The following is a 21,355-nucleotide window of genomic DNA, read 5'->3' on the forward strand; positions in this document are numbered from 1 at the left end:
TCTGGGTGTGTGTGTGTGTGTGGCTCTGGGTGTGTGTGTGTGTGTGGTAGTAATTGCTGTCTGCTGAGCTCGTCCGTAGGGTACAATAGGTCTCACATTTGCGAGAGATTAGGCTAATGGCAATGTAAATGACAATGCCATTTATTTATCTGTTTCCAAAACTAATACATAAACACAAATTTTGTCATTTGCAATGCCGATAGCTCTAACTTTTCCAAAGGCGAAACCATTGCATTGTAAATGCTTGTTCCCTTTTGCTCCTGTTTGAATGAGTAGTTGCGATTGAAAGCTTATATGATATAGAGTTGCACCCAAAAGAGAACTTCTTTTTGACATTTGTCTTTTCGGTACCCTACCCTTTAGGGTTTTGGGGTCCCTCTCTTTTATTAGAGATATAGTGCTCCAGGCTTGCTCCAACTTCCCTTCACATGAGACGTTCCTCAGACCTTGCTGGTCTGCTCCGAAGCCAATGTCGACATCCTGCGTGGGTTGCGTTTGCCAAGGCTTGTTGGGTCCAGACCGGATACCGACACCGCAGTCAACTAGATCCTTCGTGGGACAGCTCGAATCCAGCTCCTGGTCCTCGTGGCTGAAGAGACCAACTTCACATCCTCACCTGAAATCACCAGACATCTGGTGGCATCTTCCCATCGCCGCCCTGGTCAGAGGCAAGTGACCCAGACTCTGTCCCTTCTGCTTTCAGGTTCTACAGATCTTCGATCCACCCTTGGATCCACCCTGACACTTTTCCTCTGGTCACCTGCAGCACTTCTTTGCAGCTCTCCATTGAAAAAGACGACGAAACCAGACACGAAAAGACACCTATGCACCCGGCTTCTCTGGGTGAGGTAACACGAGTACTCCGGTGCTCCCGTGGGTCTTGACTCTCGAAGTGTCCTAGTTTAAAAGGGTTCCATCGTAGTCCATCCGTAAGTGTCCTTAAATTGTATATTTGTAACTTCTATGTTTCCATAGAAAGTCAATGGTAACTCGCGACTCCCGTGGACCTCCTACTTCCTAACCTTTGGTTGTTTAGAGTAGCCCCAGCGATTCCACCGGCCTCAGGCCTGCTTTCTAATTCTCTTGTGGTTCTTATACCACTATTTTAGTATATGGTTTGTGAGACCCCTAGGGCATAACGTATAATGTGCAACTTATCGTATAGTAATTGAGTAACTTGTATTGTACTTTTACCTCTGACCTCATAAAGTGTACAGAGGGGTTTGTGTTTAAAATAAATACATATATATTTGATATATACCGTGTGTGGTGTCCTTTCATTTGGTACTCAAGGGATTATAATTGGTAAAACAACTTGCTTAATACGCTCTCTGAAGTCTTAGCCTGATGACTGCTGGTCCATGCTACCACTCGGATAGCTTTCTATAAGGTTGACTTTCAAACCACCATCAATAAGGGTTGGTTAGACTGTTGCAAGGTGCCCACTAGAACTAGTGGACTTCATATGCAGACTAACTTCTCACAGCGAAGAGCCCTTCCTAAAAGACGCCGGTGAAAAACAACGACTCAGCGTCCCGTCTCCGGAGAAGAAGAGACCAGGAGATGACAAACCTCCGGAGAGGAAGGAACCTCTGGAGAAGAGTCGAGGACCAGACACCAGCACGGCACCATGGAGTCCGCCACTGGCACCTGTGCGACACCAACCGGCACCGGAGTGGACATCGGCTGCGCAAGTCAACCACCACCACGTGCTCCCTAGGAGAATGGGGCGGGTCGGAGCCGGTTCAGATAAGGAACGGCACCGCAAAGGTGCCGGCTCGACCTCACACGAGTTAGCTGCCTGCGTAGAGAACCGAGAGGGACTCGGGAAAGCACCCCAGGACCCGGCTTCAACCTGCCAGGGAGGAGCCTTCAGGGCCAAAAAGGCGCCGGCTCGGCCTCTGGCAAGGCAGCTGCCTGCCCAGAGGACCGAGGAGGACTCCGAGACGAGCCCTGAGTCCGGGCGATCTCCACCGACGCCACAGAGAACCCTGTAGGGATTTACGGCGAGACAGGGATGCCCTGGGTCGAAGAGGGGAGCCCCACAGGGCCACACCTCGACGACACCACACCCCCACAACCTGAAGCCGAAATCGTTGGCGCCGGTGTCGAAGCCGCCGGCGACTCTACATAAGGCCCCGTGCAAGGCAAGGGATCCGCGGACGTCTCAGGAATAGGAGGGGGGCCAAAGAAGCCTGCAGAGCTGTAGCGTAGGCTTCCACTTGGGCCCTAGTTGCCCCACCGCCAGGAAATGGTGGGTAGGGTGGCGACGGCGCACGTCCAGAGGGGAACCCGCGTCCTCTGCTGAGCGAGGACAAGGCCTCGGAGACAAGCTGCAGGACCTACCAGCGGGCGAGCAACGCCCTTGGGGCCTTGGCGGAGGGCAATTGGAAGTTGGAATTGGCGGCTCCTGGCTTCTGAGGTAGGGGACGTACGCTTGGACAACACCGACCTGGACAAGCTGGACGACTGCAATTTCATCTGGCACTCACACCAGGACTCCGGTTCGAGGTGCATACAAGAGGCGCAGTCCATACAGTCATGGTGCTCGCCTAAACACCACATACAGATAGGGTGAGGGTCCGTCACCAACATCTGACGTGCACAAGAAGTACACGTCTTGAAGCTCGAAGGCATTTGCACACTGTTCCTCAACGCAAAGCGTGAAAAGCAGTCCTGAAAACAGGCCAGGACACGATCCAGATCCGCATTGCACGCGGAAAAGAGAAAAAACGGACGTCGGCGCGCCGGGTGGGGCTTATGTGACCTTGCTGACGTCACACAAACGGACGATGCCTGGGCGGAGTCACGTGGTACCGCCCCCCGGCGCGGAGAGATGATGTGGCAAAAAAGAAATTCTGGATCCAGTCTTTACGCCTAGGGATAATTCTACGTTAAGGAATCTGCGGCTAGTAGTCTCTATCAGATACGGAACAGACATCTGTGCCGAACACGTGCATGCTAGCACTCAAGGGGGCTGGAGAGAGAAAAGGTGCATAAATAGTGGTCTCGGCTTGTTAGAGAGCAAACACCTGGAGCATTATAGCTGCGCTGCGGGTAAGACAATTAAATGCTCAGTGGGGATTCGCCCAGGCAGTAGAATTGAAGCGTCCGTAGATCTTTAGGGTTGGAGATAGTCCTCCGGCCACAGGAATATTACCTACTTACTGGGTCTGCCCAGGACATTAAACCCTGAGACATACCATTTACCTTTGGGGTGTTCCCCAGGTTAACCTAAATTATCTGTTGCCCTCCTTGAACTGAGCATAAAATGGAAGACTATAGAGTATGAAAATATGACTGAGGAAATCCACATTCCGAGCGAACAATTGTTTATCGCTTTTACACAATAGGCAGTGACTTCCCCCACTATTGCCAGATGGGTCACATGGGCCCTACTTTCGACATTAGGGGCTCACTCTGTGTGAGGGGCTATGGCTTCCAATGCGTTCTTCTTTGGGTGCGATTGGAGGACTTTCTCAACGCAGCGGATTGGTCTTTCGATTTTACTTTTAAACGATTTTATTTTAAGACTATTATACATTTGGCATCTCTGGTGGTGGGAAAGCTTTGAACTAGCCTAATCCTCGCCTCCACTCCTGACTTAGAATAAAAAATGTCCTAGCTATCGTCAGGAAAGTTTCAGTTCTATTAAGGACTCGGAGCCGAGGATTAGCCCACCTGATGTACCAGATCTCAGTCTTCCCAACCTAGGGATTCGGCTCTTATGATTTTGGGGAAAAATGTGCTGCCTTCATGTATTACCGTTATTATAACATGCAGTTTGTGGTTACCACTCTCTCCGTTTAATCATGTTAAGCTTTATTTGCTACGAATAGTGCTTCGCTAACTGTTCAGTCGTTGACATGTTCGAGTAGCTAAAATATTTCCTTGTCCTCACATGCTATTTTTCCCTCATAGGAATGGGCCCTAGCAAACAAGATTAACTCCGGACGGGATTGGCTGTGTTTGCAGAAAGAAAGAGGAGGCTTGAGTGGAGATAAGGACTGTTGATGGACGACTACTGTTCTTATTCGTGGACTGTTTCCTCTAATCCCACGGTTTGATGGGAAATGTAGTTTTGTATTGGTCTCAAAATGGTAGCTGGAGAAAAAAAGCACTGAAAGTGAAGCCTAATCCTCGCCTCAGAGTCCTTAATAGAATTGAAACTTTTGTTTACGATAGCTAGGACATTTTTTATTAATTCTTTAATTATCTAAGAACACAACTCCAAAATGAAAATCTTGGGACAATAACTTTTCTTTTTCTTTTACAGAGGAATATCAGGGGGCTGGGATTATTAAGCACCTTCAGAATCCTTCATCACTTGCATCAGAACCGCTTCCATAGGAATCTATTGCACAGGGGATAAAGTGCCTGGAACTGACTGAGGACTGCTTCACCTGGTTCTGATGACTTTGCTGGTCCCTCTGACTGGCACCCTAATCTAGTTTGCCTAAAGTGACTAAGTGACCACAATCAAAGTTACAACTTTTTAGTGAACATTTGTTGAATGTGGATGTTCATTGTGCTGCCTAAAAATACAGTCTATTTTTATAAATTGGTGTCGGATTTCTTTAGTGTCTTGTTGAATTCTTCAACTGTTTTGGTGCAGTTGAAAGGCTTTACAAGTTGTGTAAGCACTGCTGCTCAAAGCCACAGCTACCCAGGGTTGAGCTCCAAGTAATTGCCCTAAACTTAGAGCATGGGCTAAGGACTGCGAATGGGAGAACCAAATCAGATAGTCTAGGTGCGATTACCTTTAATAGCATAAATAGCCCTTCTTGTGCCCACTACATTTTATTAGACCTAAGGCTCTGGAGAAAAGTAGTTGACATGATTGTGGGCGATACAACTGACAGTGATCATAACTCACTTTGTTTAAGTATGAAGCATTGTGGGGCATGTAGATGAAACAACATCTTTGGGTGTCTCTAAGGAAGTTTTTCCCTCGAATGATAGTCGTAGGTTAAAATGGCGGAAGGTAATCCTGCACGAAGATAAGCTCAGGGGTATGCAGCAAGATTTTGTGGTAGGCACCCTCTAACTACGGTCCCTAGTCCAAAGCTCAGGAGGAATGGCTAAAGTAGATACTGTTCACTCTTGTCTCTTATCAAATAAGCTCCTACTTTATTGCACCTGGGAGAAAACCAAGGGCCAGTAACCCAAAGGGGGGTCCTGCTTCCTGGTATACAAAGGATTGTAGAACAGAGCGTTTAAATTTAGCGTTGGTCATAAATCTAAAGATAGCGGCTTAGAGCCTCTGGAAGGCGCTACAAGGAAACCCTGCTTCATGCAAAGGCGGCGTGGGATCAATCAGATTGGCAACAACTAAAGGAAACCTGCGCCGACAAAGATTACAAAACATTTTGGTCCTTGTTCACTTGGGGTGACGAAACAGTGGCTCAACCCCCTCCAAGTCATATCACAGCCCAAGCTCGGAATGATCACTTTAAAAAGCTCCAGATGTCGCTGATCTATTTCCCATGGAGGATGTCGCCTGCCCTGTCCAGTCCTCAAGCAACAACTTCTTCTCCCTGAGTGAGAGAGAGGGTTATATCGGAAGTATTACCAAGTCCAAAGCCCCAGGGTCAGATGGCATCCTGGGGGACTTCTTTCTATCGGCTATTCCAAAATGGGCCAACTATATTTTACTTCTTGCAAATGCAATAGTAAATGTGCCCCAGTCCCAGGGTCCTGGAGGGGGGCGGAGGTGGTCACTATACATAAGAAAAGGGGGCAGAGGACAGTCCTGCAATTATAGACCTATCAACCTGATAGATTCCCTGCAAAATGTTTTTTGCAGAGCTCTTTTATTAAAGATTCAGACATAGGCGGATAACAATGCCATTTTATCACAATACCAAGCAGGTTTTAGAGGCAAGACAGGGACTATTGATCAGGTATTCCGCCTCCTTTACTGGAAAGTTGTAGTGATTGGTCAGGCAGTCTATATATAGCTTTTATTGATCTAAAGACCGCCTTTGACCTAGTTCCCAGGCAGAAGCTTTGGTACGCGTTTACGGACATGGGGATTCCGCCAACAATTCTCAATCTGGTCATCTGATTGAATGAAGATAATTTTGCTCGGGTAAGGTGGGGCACACAGGGGCAACTCACAGAAAGCATTCCGGTCAGCAGGGGAGTTCGCCAAGGGTGCGTTTTTAGCTCCTACGCTTTTTTCTAAGTATATGAATGGAGTAGTAAGCTTTCTATCGCAGGAGCCTGCTGACGCATTACTAGGTGGGGAAAAGGAAACAACCCTCTTATTTACAGATGACACCCTGCTGGTGTCAAAAACCCCGGTGGAGATACAATAGTTACTACATAGATTTAAACTTTTCTGTGACACCCAGGGCTTGATAATAAACACCACTAAAACTAAATTCATGGCTTTTAACCCTCACAAGTCATAGAAGGGTAAACCAACCCTAGGAGGGACTCCCGTGGAAAGGGTTCGCACCTTTGACTTCCTAGGAGTCAGACTTGAGAAAATGACCTGGAAACCCCACCTAACAAAGATAGTAATGAGTCATAAGCGTGTCACAGGGGCATTAGAGAAAACACAGTTCCTCCCACAGTAGACCTGTTGCAGCTGCTCTGCAGGTGTACAATTCATAAACGGTTAGCTCTGCCCTGTACAGGGCAGAGCTGTGGGGCATTAAGCTCACTAGATAAGAGCATACATTTCTGAGGAATCTAGTGATGCAGCCCCAAAATACCCCACTTTTCCCTTTAATGTTAGATATGGGAAGAAGCCCTATTAGTGATATTGTCAAGCTCTGACTTTTGTTATTCTGGGCTAGTATTAAGAGGACTCCGGAGCTACTGTCCTATGCAGAAGCCCTGACAGAGGTTATTTGCTTGGATACCAGTAGTAAGATGAGTGGGATAAGAAATGTAATAAAGATGGTTGTTGAAGTAGGGCTTCAGGAAGCCTGGGAAATATCCGACTTGCACCAGTCCAAAAAACACAATAAAGAACTATTCCTGGGAATGGGTTGCCCAACAAGTTTCCATCAGGCCCGACCGGGGGAGACTCACCACAGAATTTCTTTTGCACAAACAGGTGAGATTCCTGGAACCGTATCTGGTTTTAACCTAGGTACCTCAGGATAGGAAACTCTTTATCTAATTCAGGTTTAGTACTCTCCCTATGAACTAGGTACCGGTCAAGTGGCACATCAATGACTCAAGACTAAGCAACTGCATTTGAATTTTAAAAAATTTATAAAGCGCGAGTACACTGTGCAGTTTCTTGGCGCTAGAGGATTCTTGAGCTAAGGCAGGCACTGGGGGCTATATGCTGAAAGCTTGTTGGAACAGAAACGTCTTGAGAGCTTTGCGAACTCAAGGTAGGAAGGGGAAAGTCTGACCTGGGGTGGGAGAGAGTTCCAAAAGGTAGGTGCCAGAACCGAGAATTTCTGACCTCCCGATCTTTTTTTCTTAAATCGGGGAGTGACTAATAAAGATTTAGAAGAGGAGCGTAATGCTCTAGAGGGGCAGTAATTGGCAATGGAAGAGTTGATAAAAACAGGGGCAGTGCCCGCTCGAGCTTGAAAAGTAAGACAACCAAGTTTGAACAGAGCGCGTTGTTTGATGGGGAGCCAGTAAAGCGCAATAAGAAGGGGGGAAGAGTGATGATATTTGGATAGGCCATGTACCAGGCGGGCAGCCTGGTTCTGCACCAGCTGGAGACGCTAAAGTGCGTAAGCGGGAGCGCCGTTGTAAATTATGTTCCCGTAGTCGATCTTGGATAAGACCATGGCCATCACTAGAAGTTTCAGTGCAGAGAGGGAGAAGAACTGGGATACTTTCCTGATGGTGCGGAGTGTGAAAAAACAAGAAGAAACGACAGAACTGATATGAGAATGGAGTGTCAAATCCTGGTTAAGGATAATACCAAGGGTTTTGACTGAAAAAGAGGGAATGGGAGGTGAGCCAAGGGAAGGGGGCCAGAAGGAAGGAGACCAGGGGTTGCCACTGCCTCCAGTCAAAATCAGTTCAGTCTTATCCGGGTTGAGTTTGAGGTGGTTTGCATTCATCCAATCCCGGATAAACAGCATGACGGACTGGCGGCTAGTGGCGCCGGATAAGGGGGTAGAGAAATTAAAAATAAGTTGGAGGTCATCAGCATAGTTGTAGACTGTGACCTCTAGTTGTTGCAGTGCATAAATGAGGGGGAAAATATAAAGATTGAATAAAAGAGGGGAGAGGGAAGATCCCTGAGGGACGCCACAGTTCACCCTACAGGGTGGGGCAGAGAATTCGGCAAGGTGGACTGCCTGAGTACTATCAGCCAGGAAGGAGCCTATCCAGGTCAGAACCTGTTCCCCCATGCCCGCCGCCTTGACAAGGGACAGAAGGATGGAATGGTCCACCGTGTCAAATGTGGCGGACAGATCGAGGAGGACAAGGGCTTGAGGGGTGTTCGTGTCGAGTCCTTCCCTGAGTTGGTCCATGACCGAGATGACCACCTTCTCAGTGGAGTGGCGGGGACGGAAGCCTGCCTGGCAGGGTGCAAGATAGTTAAATGTATAGGCATTTATATAGCGCACTACTTACCCGTAGGGTCCCAAGGCGCTTCGACCGCTGCGAAACCCTTCCTGGCTTCCCTGAGAGATGGTCCCTTATTGGGTATCTCCAGGGTGAGACCAGGCATCCCCGGCGGTCTGGTGGGGCCGTTAGTGAAGATGAGGCAAGCTAATGCCCAGAGTTGCCGAGTGTGATCGCTGATCAGAGTGGGCACCGAGGCGAGAGAATTATCGAGTCCGCTGACCCTGGTCCAGAAACCTGCCGCGCCGGGAATCGAACCCTGGTCCCGGGCCGTCCTCTGCTCTCGGGTCTGCCGCCTCTAACCAGTGAGCTACACTACTACAACTACTTAACTACGTTTCTGTCCTCTATAAATGAGCTGAGTGCTTGAGTTACGTGGGATTCAGCTACCTTTCCCAAATAAGGGAGAAGGGATATGGGGCGATAGTTTGTCGGGGAGGTCGGGTCGGCGCCCTGTTTTTTTAGTATTGGAAGAATTGTGGCAGTTTTGAAGGAAGCAGGGACAGAACCAAGCGTAAGGGAATTATTCAGAAGGGTAAGGGCGGGGGCGGGGCATGCAGTGAAGATTTGATAGAGGATTCGTGCCGGGCAGATGTCAGCTGGGGAGCCCGACTTGACACGCCTCAGTAGGGGGGCAGAGATTCTTTTGTCAGTGAAGGGATGGTAGTGAGGGACCGATTATTATCCGGTGGCTGCGGATGGATAAAAGTGGGCGAGGGAGGAGGGATGTTAGCCTTGATACGGACTATTTTTTCGACGAAGAACTCGTTAAGTGAGTTGCATAAGGACTGGGAAGGGGGGATCTTGGGAGAGGTTCTGTCTGATGATGCCAGCTTTTGGACGGTGGAGAAGATCTCCAGAGGCTGGTTTTCTGCGGCTAAGATGCGCCCAGAGAAGTATTCTGTCTTGGCTGTCAGGATGGCTTGTTTATATTCACTGAGTTGGGTGGTGAAGAGTAGTTTTTGGGTCAGGCAATAGGTCCTTCTCCAGGCTCGTTCAGCCTGCCGTAGCTTTAATTTCCACTTAGTTTAGTGTCCAAAGCTGATCGAGGATGTGGCCCTTGATGTGGGTAGGGCCATGGACATGCTGAGTGAAGTTGAGGCTGAGGAGTAGGTGGGTAAAGTCTTTGGAAGTGATGTCTTCAGCGGGGTCGGTGGGCCAGAAATTAAAGTCCCCCAAAACGAGGACAGCGGCATTGTTGACTACTAAGGTGGCCAATAAATCCTGGAAGGCAGAAAGAAAGCCAGGAATTGGCAGGGGTGGTCTGGACATCAATACACAGGTGATGGGGATCTTAAACGAGGTGGAACGTACTCCGAGGCAGTCAGTTGCTGGCAGCCTGGGTGACGCGAGTATCTGAAAGTGGAATTCCTTGCGGGCAATCATGGCTACACCTCCACCTGCTCTATCCTCAGGTCTATCTGCGCGGAGCATGGAGTAATGAGGTGGGAGGGCTGCCAGTACACTCGGTAGGGAATCAGATCTGTACCAAGTTTCAGTTAGCAACAGTAGGTCAGGGGAGTTGAAGTCTAGAAGGTGGAATATTTCAGTCTGGTGCTTGATGGCTGATCTTGTGTTCAGGAGGAAAGCAGTGGTGGAAGGGGGGGGGGGGGGGAGGGGAGACGTGGTGCACGCAGGAGAGACGATGCCAAGGTTTTGGACATAGGTCAAAGTTGAAGGGTTTAGCGATCAGTTTTTATTGAGTGTATGGAGTTGTTCAGAGGAGTAAGTCAGAAAGCGCGCATAGTGGGGTGCCCCTGGCCCCGGGCGGTCGCGGACTGGCGCAGACGGGCTTGCCTTAGGCGTGCCTCTGGCACGCAAATGGCGCACCCGCTGCGCTCGCCCGCTGCGCGTTCCGAAGAGGCACATATTTATGGGGGTGGATTAACGCCTAGAGAGGGCGTGGCCTCAGAAAAGGGGTGTGGCCGTGGTTCGCGCCAGTAATGGCGGGAATGAGGTTTGTTATTTTCGTTCCCGCGGCAGCGCGAAGATCCGCTGCGCGGGTGATGAGAGGAGCGTGAATGTGGGTAAGAGAAGTCTCTAATTTTAAAAATATACACAAATAATGGCACTCAAATCTTAAAAATATGCAGCAAACAAGCTCCCGGCTTCCGCCTCAGGAGACACGAAATCCTAAGTGTCGCTCGTATTGAGCGTCACTTAAGAAGCAAATGGCGGTGGGCGTGGCCTCAGAAAAGGGGTGTGGTCGTGGTTCGCGCCGGTAATGGCGGGAATGAGGTTTGCTATTTTCGTTCCAGCGGCAGCGCTAAGATCCGCTGCGCGGGTGATGAGAGGAGTGTGAATGTGGGTAAGAGAAGTCTCTAATTTTAAAAATATACACAAATAATGAAACTCAAATCTTAAAAATATGCAGCAAACAAGCTCCCGGCTTCCGCCTCAGGAGACACGAAATCCCAGGAAGAAAGACACCCGTGGAGTCTGTGGCCCACGTGCTGCTTGCATGTCCAGTTTATGCGCAACCAGGATCAAAATGAATAAAACCTATCTGCCAGCAAATGGGTACACAGAACTACAAGGAGGCCTTGCGTATCCTTAAATCTGACACCAGACCCCAATTTGTATGTGCAGTTGCTAAGTTCATAGGCCTTATGTGGGGCACTAGGATAAAGACACTTTAGAAAAGAAGTACAGAACTTAGCGGGCTGGCTTCTAGCCCCTAACTGGTCCTGGGCACTAAGCATTATTGCCCAAAGAAATATGCTCTCCAGTTGTGGCATTGCAAAAGCACTTTATTGTATATAGTCTATAGGTTGACCAAATTCACTGGTTACAGAATTAGAGGTGCTATTTTGCAACACTTGGCAAGGAGTTTAAAGGGTATTTTACTATTTTATTTTAAATTCTGCAATATTTTAAGAATTTTTAATTCCGTACTGTAGAATCTACTTCTAAGATGAACTGTTCTTACTCTTATGATAGGCAGATATTTTCTTTTAGAAGGTATATATGCTGTTCTAAAAATCAAGTTGTAGCTGGTCTTAAAACTGGCAGAGGATGTCCCACATGGAAACTGGTGATTGGACTGAGTTTTGCCACTCCCTCAATTGTTGGCATGCTACAAAGTCTTTGCATAAGGCTGAACTTGTGTAATTCATGCCACGTTTCTTATGAAATGTATAGTATTTATATCCCTTTACATGCTTGTTATTTTTTAATTTGCTTTTATGACACAAGTTGTCGAAATAAAGCATATATATATATATATACGTCATGTGATCAAGGCTATCTCTAGCCGAAACGCGTCATGGCGGACTGGTGCTGGGCTAACATCTAAATAAAAAGAAAAATTTGCACCTTCCTGGGTCTCACCGGTTCCTGTTTGTTGGTGTGGCTGAATGCGCTGTGCTACATGCTCTAGGAACTGGACATACCTTATATATATATATATATATATATATATATATATATATATATATATATATATATACACATATATATACACATATATATACACATAAAGAAATTGTTAAGTGTATTACACTGTGACGTCGCACAACCACACCATTTAATACACCCCATTTCCTCACAGATGCTTTGCTTTGACCTCAAAATAGATAAGTTGTAAGTGCAGGACCCTAGCAGAACGTCTGAGGGATACCACAAACGAAAAACTCAATCTCTTTACTTGGTGGTCCAAGAGGGTAAAATGACACTATCAGAGAAGTATCAAACTCTCTGGACTCTTATAAATTATATATAGATTGTTATCATCATAATGGTGGGGCAACTCCTCTCCAAGTGGAAGCAAACTCTAGTCAGAGTCGAAACTGAATTCTAGTGGAGCAACTGAGGAAGTTTCCATGGTATGAGGGCTTTGTCGGAATCAAACTGTATAAGAATGTGGTATGCCAGATTGGAATCCAGACTCCACCTCAGCCGGGGGTCAAGGCGGAATTTGCTCGGAATCAGACACCAGAGACTGCAAAGGATCCAACTCTGGCATCAGTGATGTCAGGACTGGCATTTATGAGGAAGGCACCAGTGTGGATCTTGGAACCAGAATGGAAGCCTGTACTGGAGTCTGTGCAGTACTCAAGGGGAGTTAGAGGGGCTCAGATGGTGCAGAGGATGGATTCGCCAGCAGTAACCGGACTGGAGGTCCTTAATGATCCCTGGGTCCAAAGGAGTCAGAAGAGTGCCGCAAACATGCAGCGTGGCCTTGACAAAGACCTCGACCTGCTGAGGCATTGCCACTGGCTTGAGGAACTAAGGGCACATCATGATCAACTCAGAGATCTGTTCCTCAGACTGATCGCGAGATCTAGTGCCCCTCGGACACCCACATAGGACCTGTCCTGAAATCCGCCTCAAGAGTGAGAACAGGTCTGCACACCTAACTGACAGTGGGAGTAGGCCTTATGAGGCTTCTTAATATTTTCAAAGACATACAGCTTTGCTTCCCAGTTCACAATCGCCTTTGCATGCATGACAGCAAATTCCTTACACAACTTGAAACCACGCCCCCAGCCCAAAAACCAGTGGCACACCTTGTGCGGGTCTGTCAGCCACATCTGTTTCAGACAGTCAGAGCATGGTTTGAACCCTGTAGTCTTAGTTGGGCAGATTGTGCACATTAAAATTCAGTCTGAAAAATGATGAAGGACAGCAGCTCTTCTGTCATTTCCTGGGTAAAGAAGTTAAAGCACAGTCACATGACACCACCTTACGGAGTACGGAAACACTGCTGTTCTGAACCAGTGGGGAACCTGGTGAATATTCTAAAGGTTTAGAATTTGCGGCTCAAAGAATTTTTTTAAATATTTTTAGAGTTTTATATATCGCAAACTAGACCCAAAGATACCAGTTATCACAGCGCTTTACATGAGCACCAGTTTCATTACAGATGGACAAATTCATGTTTTGTTAGGCTCAGGGAGATTAAGTAATTTGCCCAGAATCACAGGATGTTTAGCATCGTTACGGACACTCGAACCAGGTAGTCCAGCTTCGAAGGCGTCTGCTCTAGCCGTAAGGTTAGTATTCATCAGAAAGCATCTGTTTGTAGCATGTAGTATAGATTCTCATGCTCTGAATACTCCTTTCAATTGGTGTTGGGCTTGGACGTTTCAATCTGTTTTTATTTGAAAACCTTCAAATCACAAGACCTGTTGGGACTCTTTTCATAGTCCACAATGCGCGAGGACAACAGCTCCACCTCATACAGTTTTTCATCCAGCGGTGAGTGGTGTAGAATCAAAGTGCAATGTGCACTGTGATATTAAAGTCTAATGAAAAGAAAAACACAACTAGCAAAAAGAACGGGGAGTGAGAGGGCGCTGGAGGCAACCAGGGCCTGGGAGCATTTGGTGGTATTACCGAAAGACCCGGGCATTGATAGCGAGGAGCACACCGGTGATAAGAGTAGCGTCATAACAGCACATAGATGCAGTAGTATGAGCACACCTGGCGCGCACACGATAGGCAATCCTGGGATGGCAGCGAGCATACGCTATAGACACCAGTAGAAATTCACAGGTCTAGCAGGTCCAGGTAACAGTATAAAGATGCAATGATCTCACCGGCAGCACAGTTTACAGAGGCAAAACATCTTCTATTTTATGGGAATGAAGGCAGCCCACCCAAAGGCAAATACTCAGTGACATGCTTCATCACCTGGGATCTCCACCTGGTCACTGAATAGCAAAAGAGAACATATATTTATTAAGTATCTCCTGTTATCCAAACTAAAAACAGTGCAAGAGAAGTTTGAGCCCTTCAGGGAGTCCTCCCCAAAGATCTCAGCTCCGCTCCGATTCGAGGTACCAACAGACAGAGCTGGGCCTCTTTTCCTGAGCCGTCGCCAGGTGATGTCCTATCCTCGTGAATTACAGGTACCATCAGCATCGGATGATTTGGGGAGGATTTATACGCCTGGAGTTCAGTTTTATTGGTTGTATTGATTCCAACGTTTGTTTCGAAATCTGTTTTGCAACACTATTAATTTTCACACATATGCAGTAGCTAAAGTTCATGCAGTGGTCCTGAAGAAAGCCTTTGGCGATCTTTTGTCCAGTTGGCTGAAACATGTAGACCCTATTTCGGCAGTTATTTTGTTAAAACTGCTCTTGCACGGTTTTTAGTTTGGATAACAGGAGATACTTGAACAGGAGATACTTGCTATTCAATTTTACACATCACTTTTTTCATAAATTTTTGACTCAGCACTGCGCCCGTCTCTCTAATAATAATTCTTGTTCCATTCCCGTAAAATAGATGGGATGTTTTGCCTCTGTAAACTGCGCCGTCTGTGACATCATTGCATCTTTATACGGTTACCTGGACCTGTTAGACCCGTGGATTTCTACTGGTGTTTAATACGTCATTAATGGGGAATTAGTCCACTTGAGGGCTCTAAATGTTCCCTTAGACCCTCCCTGAGTTTGTTTATAAATCGAGCACACGCTCACATTCTTAGGCTGATGGGCTACCCCCAACTATGCAAACCTGACGTCTATTGATAGTGCAATATAATACTAGAAGTGACATGCCTGTAGGGAGAGCGGGGGGAGCTTTGGGAGTTTTTTAGATTAGAATTATTAGGATTCTTGATGCGGCTATGTCTTGAAGATGCCGTTAAGCAGAGACAGATATTCCCCTTTATCCATGGCTTATTTTTTTTTTTCTTCTCGATTTACTTCTGTAACATGATGTTGATATGTGTAATGGGTTTTAAACGTAGACCTTAGAATTGTATGATTGTAGGGACAATCATGGGGGGTACTACTAGGAATAGGCTTCAATAAACTACTAGTGTCTTTGATTTATAAACCTAATAAAGTTTTTTTTTTAAATGAAAAGTAAACCAACTTATCACCTGTTTCAAGGGAAAAGGGTGGGTGCATGTGAATCAACAGCATTACATGCTAGAACAAATGCTTACGAAGTAAGCAACATTTTCTGTTCGTAGCATTTGAAGCTGCAAATACTGTGAAGCAGTTTCCCGGGACAGGTGGCTAGCAGGTAAATGCTGTAGACATTTGGAACAAAGTCCTTAAACTTTGACAAACCTCTTCTTGTTGGCTGGCTAGAATGTCCGTACAGTAGTGCTTAGTGAAAGTGTGTGGTGACCAAGTGGCAGCTTTGTAGATGCCAGCAGGATGTTAGCTTGGTTGCACTTGGATTGGGCCCTAGGGTGCACCGGAAGCGTATGCTTCACCTTAGCATAACACGTCTGGATTCAAGTTTATTGCTATTAGGACAGCTACATTCAATGTCAGAAATTGTTAGCTACAGGAGTAAGGGTTCAAAGGGTGGACCCATAAACTGTGTGAGGACCAAGCTGAGGCTACAGACGGGGTCAGAAAGTGTGATAGTAAAGAACACTCTAAGACACCCCTCCCCTGCCCTCCCCTCGATGAAGGCCTTCATCAAAGGGATTTTTAAGTGAGAAGAATGTTCCCCATTTTTAATCTACACTGCAACTATATCTAAGTCCATACAGGTGTATGCTAGGCCTTCCTTTTGCAAATGACTAAGGTAGCACATTATATCTTGTACATAGGTTCTAATGGAATCTACTTCTTTGGAGGTGCAGAAGTGGACAAATAATTTCACTTTGCATACCTAGCTTGCACATCTGGTGGTTTTATAGATTCACAAATTAGAAGCATACTATTCTGGGAGGCTGAGATATCCACACTCTAAGATCTCAGGTTCTTGATCACTAGGTTGAGCTGTTTAGGGTCTGGATGCTGGAGATTAAGAGGATGTTGACTGAGAAGGTTCAGCCTTAGCTGCAGTTTCTTGTGTGGGCTGATTGCAATCAACAGCAGCATGGAGTAACACTGACCTCACCCAGGTCAGTGCCACTAGGATAAATGTTGTGGACATCTGCCTCGTCTCCTTCAAGTATGGGGCAAGAGGGCTAGGAGTAAAAGTTTAGCCAAAACTCCCTGACCAGCTCATGCATAAAGCATTGCCCGTGGACTGTGGGGGTAGGTATCTGGAGAAGACGCTTGGGCATTTTGCGTTTACAGTACAGTCATCTACTGACTAATGGAAGTGAGGCAGGCCAAGATAAGCAACTAAAGGTGAGATTCAAAGATAGGAAATGAGAAAAGTATGTGTGACATTAAAATGGTGACATGAGAAAACACATGTCACTATTTTAATGCCACACATACTTTTTCCATTTCCTATCTTTGAATCTCACATTCAGAGAAAACACATGAAAATAGATCATCACAAGGGAGGTGATGTGCAGAGAGGAGAGTGGAAGGACCAGGACACAGCCTTGTGGCACACACTCACATTGAGAGGAGAGGGTTCTAAAGAAGTGGAGTCCCAGGTAACTGAAACAATATACAAAGAGGTATCAGATATGCGACCTAGGTCCTGCCGGACAGGGCCACTAAACTCAATTTACGGCGCACCCACAACTGGCTTCAGGAAGTCTGTGAAAGAAGTGAGCCGCACTGGTTCCTCTCCTTGGACGCAGAGAATGCATTCGATGCGGTCCATTGGCCCTTCTTGATGGGGACCCTTGAACGTTTTGGGTTTGGGCCCAAATTCCAGCATTGGGTGCGGCTTTTATACTCGAACCCTAGGGCTCGAGTGCGGATCAATGGGCGAATGTCGAGAGAGTTCGCGATAGAGAGGGGGACCCGCCAGGGGTGCCCGCTATCCCCACTCCTCTTTACCCTCACGATTGAGATCCTTGCGATCCGTATCCGGCGTAATCGAGCTATATCTGGATTTCATCGGGGGGCTCGGACTCTGACCAGGAGAAGATCTCGCTGTATGCTGATGATGTGCTGCTATACGTGACAAACCCAGCTAGGACAATTCCGGCCTTATTCAAGGAACTAGGCGAATTTGGGGCAGTAGCCGGACACACTATAAACTGGCATAAATCGGTCCTCTACGACCCACAGGGTGCTCCGAGGGGGGAGTGCCTGCCTGAGTTACTCATCCACACTACGGAAGGCTTTCGGTACTTGGGGGTCTTTATCACCCTAGATAGGCAACGCTCCTATGCAGAAAATGTCAATAGAGTGTTGGTGGCAGCGAAGACTGAGATGGATCGGTGGAGACCGCTCCCGCTCACCATTTTAGGCCGGGCTGCCCTCTATAAAATGATCCTGCTACCGAAGTTCCTGTATGCACTCCAAAATGAGTATTACCCCTTGCCGGCTATGACCATGCATAAAATTCACGCCGATCTCCGCTCCTTCTTGTGGCTGGGGAAGCAGTCCCGGGTGGCGCTCACCACTCTACAACGCCATCAATATAGTGGGGGAATCTCGCTTCCTAATCTGGAGGCCTACTACTGGGCAGAACACCTTACCCCGATCAATGATTGGATACACGCCCCGGCTGACCACCCCACTTATACACTGGAGAGATCCAAGTGGGGCAATAAGACGGTGCTGCACTTCTTGTATGGGGGGGAAAGGGGGCCACCAGCTCCTCCCTGCGACTAGGATTACCTTGTCGGTGTGGCGTAGAGCGACGGTTAGAATGGGCTGGAAAGAGAGGCCCACCCGCCAAACACCACTATGGTCATGTAGGTGGCTGACTGAGCTGAACAAACTGCGGGGATTTCAAAGGTGGGATGATATCGGCATTTCCACAGTAGGGGATGTAATAGCAAGGGGGGAATTAAAAACTTTCCAGGCACTACAACATGACTTTGGCCTCCAGAAAACCCAATACTACAAATACCTACAGTTGCGGCATGCGTGGGGGGCACAGAACATATCTCTCACAGACATACCCCAGTTTGCACCGCTTGAGGGCCGTTTACTGCAGGAACAGATACAGAGGGGGGCGGTGTCTATGACATACAAAACATTGACGAATAACATGTTGGGTGATTTGCAGGCTCTCAGGGAGAGGTGGGAGGCGGATGTGGGCACCCTGGAGAATCTGGATTGGGAGCTCATCCTCATGCACCCGCGAGAAGTGGCCATAAAATCGAGGCTCCGTCTCATACAGTTTAAGGTTCTTCATCGGGCCTACTTTGACAGGGTGAGACTCTTCCGGATGGGGAGGATCGCCGACACTAATTGCTTACGATGCCACCACCAAACAGGCGATTTCTTCCATATCATTTGGGGGTGCACAGTGATACAGGAATACTGGGACGAGGTCTTCAGTGAATTGGGTGCGATACTGGAGGTGGAAGTGCCTAAGGACCCCAAACTAGCGCTTTTGGGCATGTCAACTGAGGTGGACATCACACGCCACCTACTTATTTTCCTGCTGTTGGCTCTGGTAGTCGCAAAGAGAGACATAGCGAGACTATGGGGGGCGCCTGGGAAACCTAACCTGGAGGACTGGAGAAGGGGATTAGATATGTACATGGCAGCTGAACGGGTTACCTACAAAGCTAGAGGGTGCCCTCGAAAATTCCGAAAAATATGGGCCAAGTGGAGGCACTACCATGGGTTGGAGTAGGAGGCCAGGACCTGTCGGGATTGGAGGGTGGGATGTCGGGTGGGACACCGGGGTGGTGCGTCTGCTGATAATGTCTGTATAACTACTCTTTGAGGGTACGGGCCACAGGATTGACTACATCAAATGTTGCATAACTTAGAGGGCTGGGGTGGACTCGGGGGTTGGGGGTGGTGGAGTGGGGTGTCACGCTGCTTGAGGGGAGGAGGAGGGTGGGGGGGAGGCTTCAAACTGGTGTTCCACAGTTGATGTCTTTTCTTGCAGTTGATTGGGGGGGGGAGTTTAAGAGTGAAAATGCGAAATAAGTTCACCATGATGAATACGATGTGTCTAGATATTAAAAAGTTGCGTAATGACGGAGAGAGCGGAATGTTGGCGCTCCTCCGCGATGTCTTGTTTCTTGCACTTATGATTTGTCTGATGCAACAATAAAAAGAATTTTCATTAAAAAAAAGATATGCGACCTAGGTGCTAGGTGTCTGATCACTAGTGAGAGAACTGACAGAGTAGGATGGGCAACAGTGTAAAAGGTAGTAGACATGTTTAGGAGAACAAGGATGGTAAAGTAGGTGGTTATGACGGGCAGCAGTAATGTACTCGAATGCATGTGAAATATGCAGTTTCCATTTAGTGGAGGGTGAAGAATCCTAACTGCAGTAAATTAATTAGGTATCAGAGGACAGCTACGGTGTGAGGCAGTTAAAGACCAGTAATTCTAGTAATATGTAGAGAAAGGGGTAGGGGCAATAGGATGTAATTAGACAGAGAAGAGGGAATCAACAGTATTCCTTCTTCGGACATAATACAGATGCAGACGTGAAACAAGAGGATTATGAGCCCTGATGTGAGGAAATAGTTGAACAGAAAGATCAGGCAAAGAATAACTTAACTTGAACGCTAGTGGGATGATACTCTGTAGGTTGAAAGGGTCAGGAAGTGTATAAAATGGATTTACACTTTTTATAATGACTGATGAGCAGAGACATAACCCACATGAAGCAAATAAAATAAAAGAAATGCAGAAAGAGGTGTAAATAAACATAACATGTTTTAGATAGCGATACCTTTGATGGGCAATACAACGGAGTATATAGAATCTATTCCACTAACCATCCAATAAAATACTTCCCATCTTACAACATGCAGAATGTTATGTTGAAATGCAGTCAAAACATGATTGACAACAGTTGCTATTATAGAATTTAGAGTCTGTCACTTACCCTATTGTATCATGCTGTACATGTTTAGCATCAAGACTGGAATAAAGGTCCACAACTGGCTCAAAGGCACCCAGCTTGCAGTAGAGTCGTATAAGCAGCAATTTGAATTGGGAATTTGAGGGGCTGTTAGCTAACCCTTCTTCTAGTAAAGTCAGAGCATACCATACAGCCCTTTCATCACCTAAAACATGAATAATCTAGAGTCAAATACAAACACCCATAACTGAAAACAATGCACATCAAAACAAAGCAGGAACAAAGAATAGAATATTTGAATAATATTTTTATTGCTAGGCAACCTCTCTGCTAAACAAATTAACTTTTCTGATGCTGTTATTTATAACAAAGACATCAGTAAATTAGTTCCAGTAGCAAATTATCCCCAAAGGGAAGGAAAAAGAGCACTATTCATTAGGGTAAAAAAAGAAAGGATAATGTTGCTTACCCAGGAAGCTTCTGTTCTTGGCATGTAGGACTGTAGATTCACATGCTTTGCATACTCCTGCCATCTAGTGTTGGGTCCGGATGTTGGCAAGTTGTTTTTCTTCGAAGAAGTCTTTCCTAGTCACGAGGTAAGGTGACAGTGCGCATGGTCATCGACTCGATTGTTGGCTTGTTTTCCCGCAAGAGGGTGAGTATGGAGTAAGTGTAGTATAGAGATATCCAAGCATATAAATGTTTAATGAAGAACTGCAACAACTACAGGCACCCGGGGAGGCAGGGGCGCATGCAAATCTGCTGCTCTACATGCCAAGAACAGATGCTTTCTGGGTAAGTAACATCCATTCGAGGCATGTGTGCTGTGGATACACATGCTTTGCATAGACTATAAAACAGTATAAACCCAAAGCGGTGGGTAACGTGTAGATGTTGCAATTGTTTGGAACAGTCTTTTAAGTACTGCTTGGCCTACATTAGCCTGCAGACGTGCGAACACATCTACACAATAGTGTTTGGTAAATGCGTGTGGTGTAGACCATGTAGGTGCCTTACATAGGTCAGCTAGAGGAATGTTACCTAAAAAGGCTACTAAAGCCCCTATTTTGCGAGTGGAATGCACTTTGGGGGGTATATTTCATGTTCTTTTAGCTTTAGCATACCATGTTTGAATGAATTAAGCAGTCCATCTTGCAATACTAGATTTAGGGATAGGATTGCCTTTG

General features: G+C 46.8%; 1 protein-coding gene across 1 annotated transcript in view; it reads right to left on the minus strand.

Moving 5' to 3' along the window:
- Window positions 1-21,355, minus strand: part of NAA25 (N-alpha-acetyltransferase 25, NatB auxiliary subunit) — an 893,576-nt gene that overhangs the window by 382,066 nt on the left and 490,155 nt on the right. Inside the window, exon 14 of the mRNA XM_086943077.1 lies at window positions 20,193-20,373. Coding sequence (XP_086799203.1) covers window positions 20,193-20,373 — 181 coding nt within the window. The remainder of the gene's footprint in view (window positions 1-20,192; window positions 20,374-21,355) is intronic.

The sequence above is a fragment of the Lissotriton vulgaris genome, chromosome 11 (assembly GCF_964263255.1).
Source record: "Lissotriton vulgaris chromosome 11, aLisVul1.2, whole genome shotgun sequence".
NCBI lineage: Eukaryota > Metazoa > Chordata > Amphibia > Caudata > Salamandridae > Lissotriton > Lissotriton vulgaris.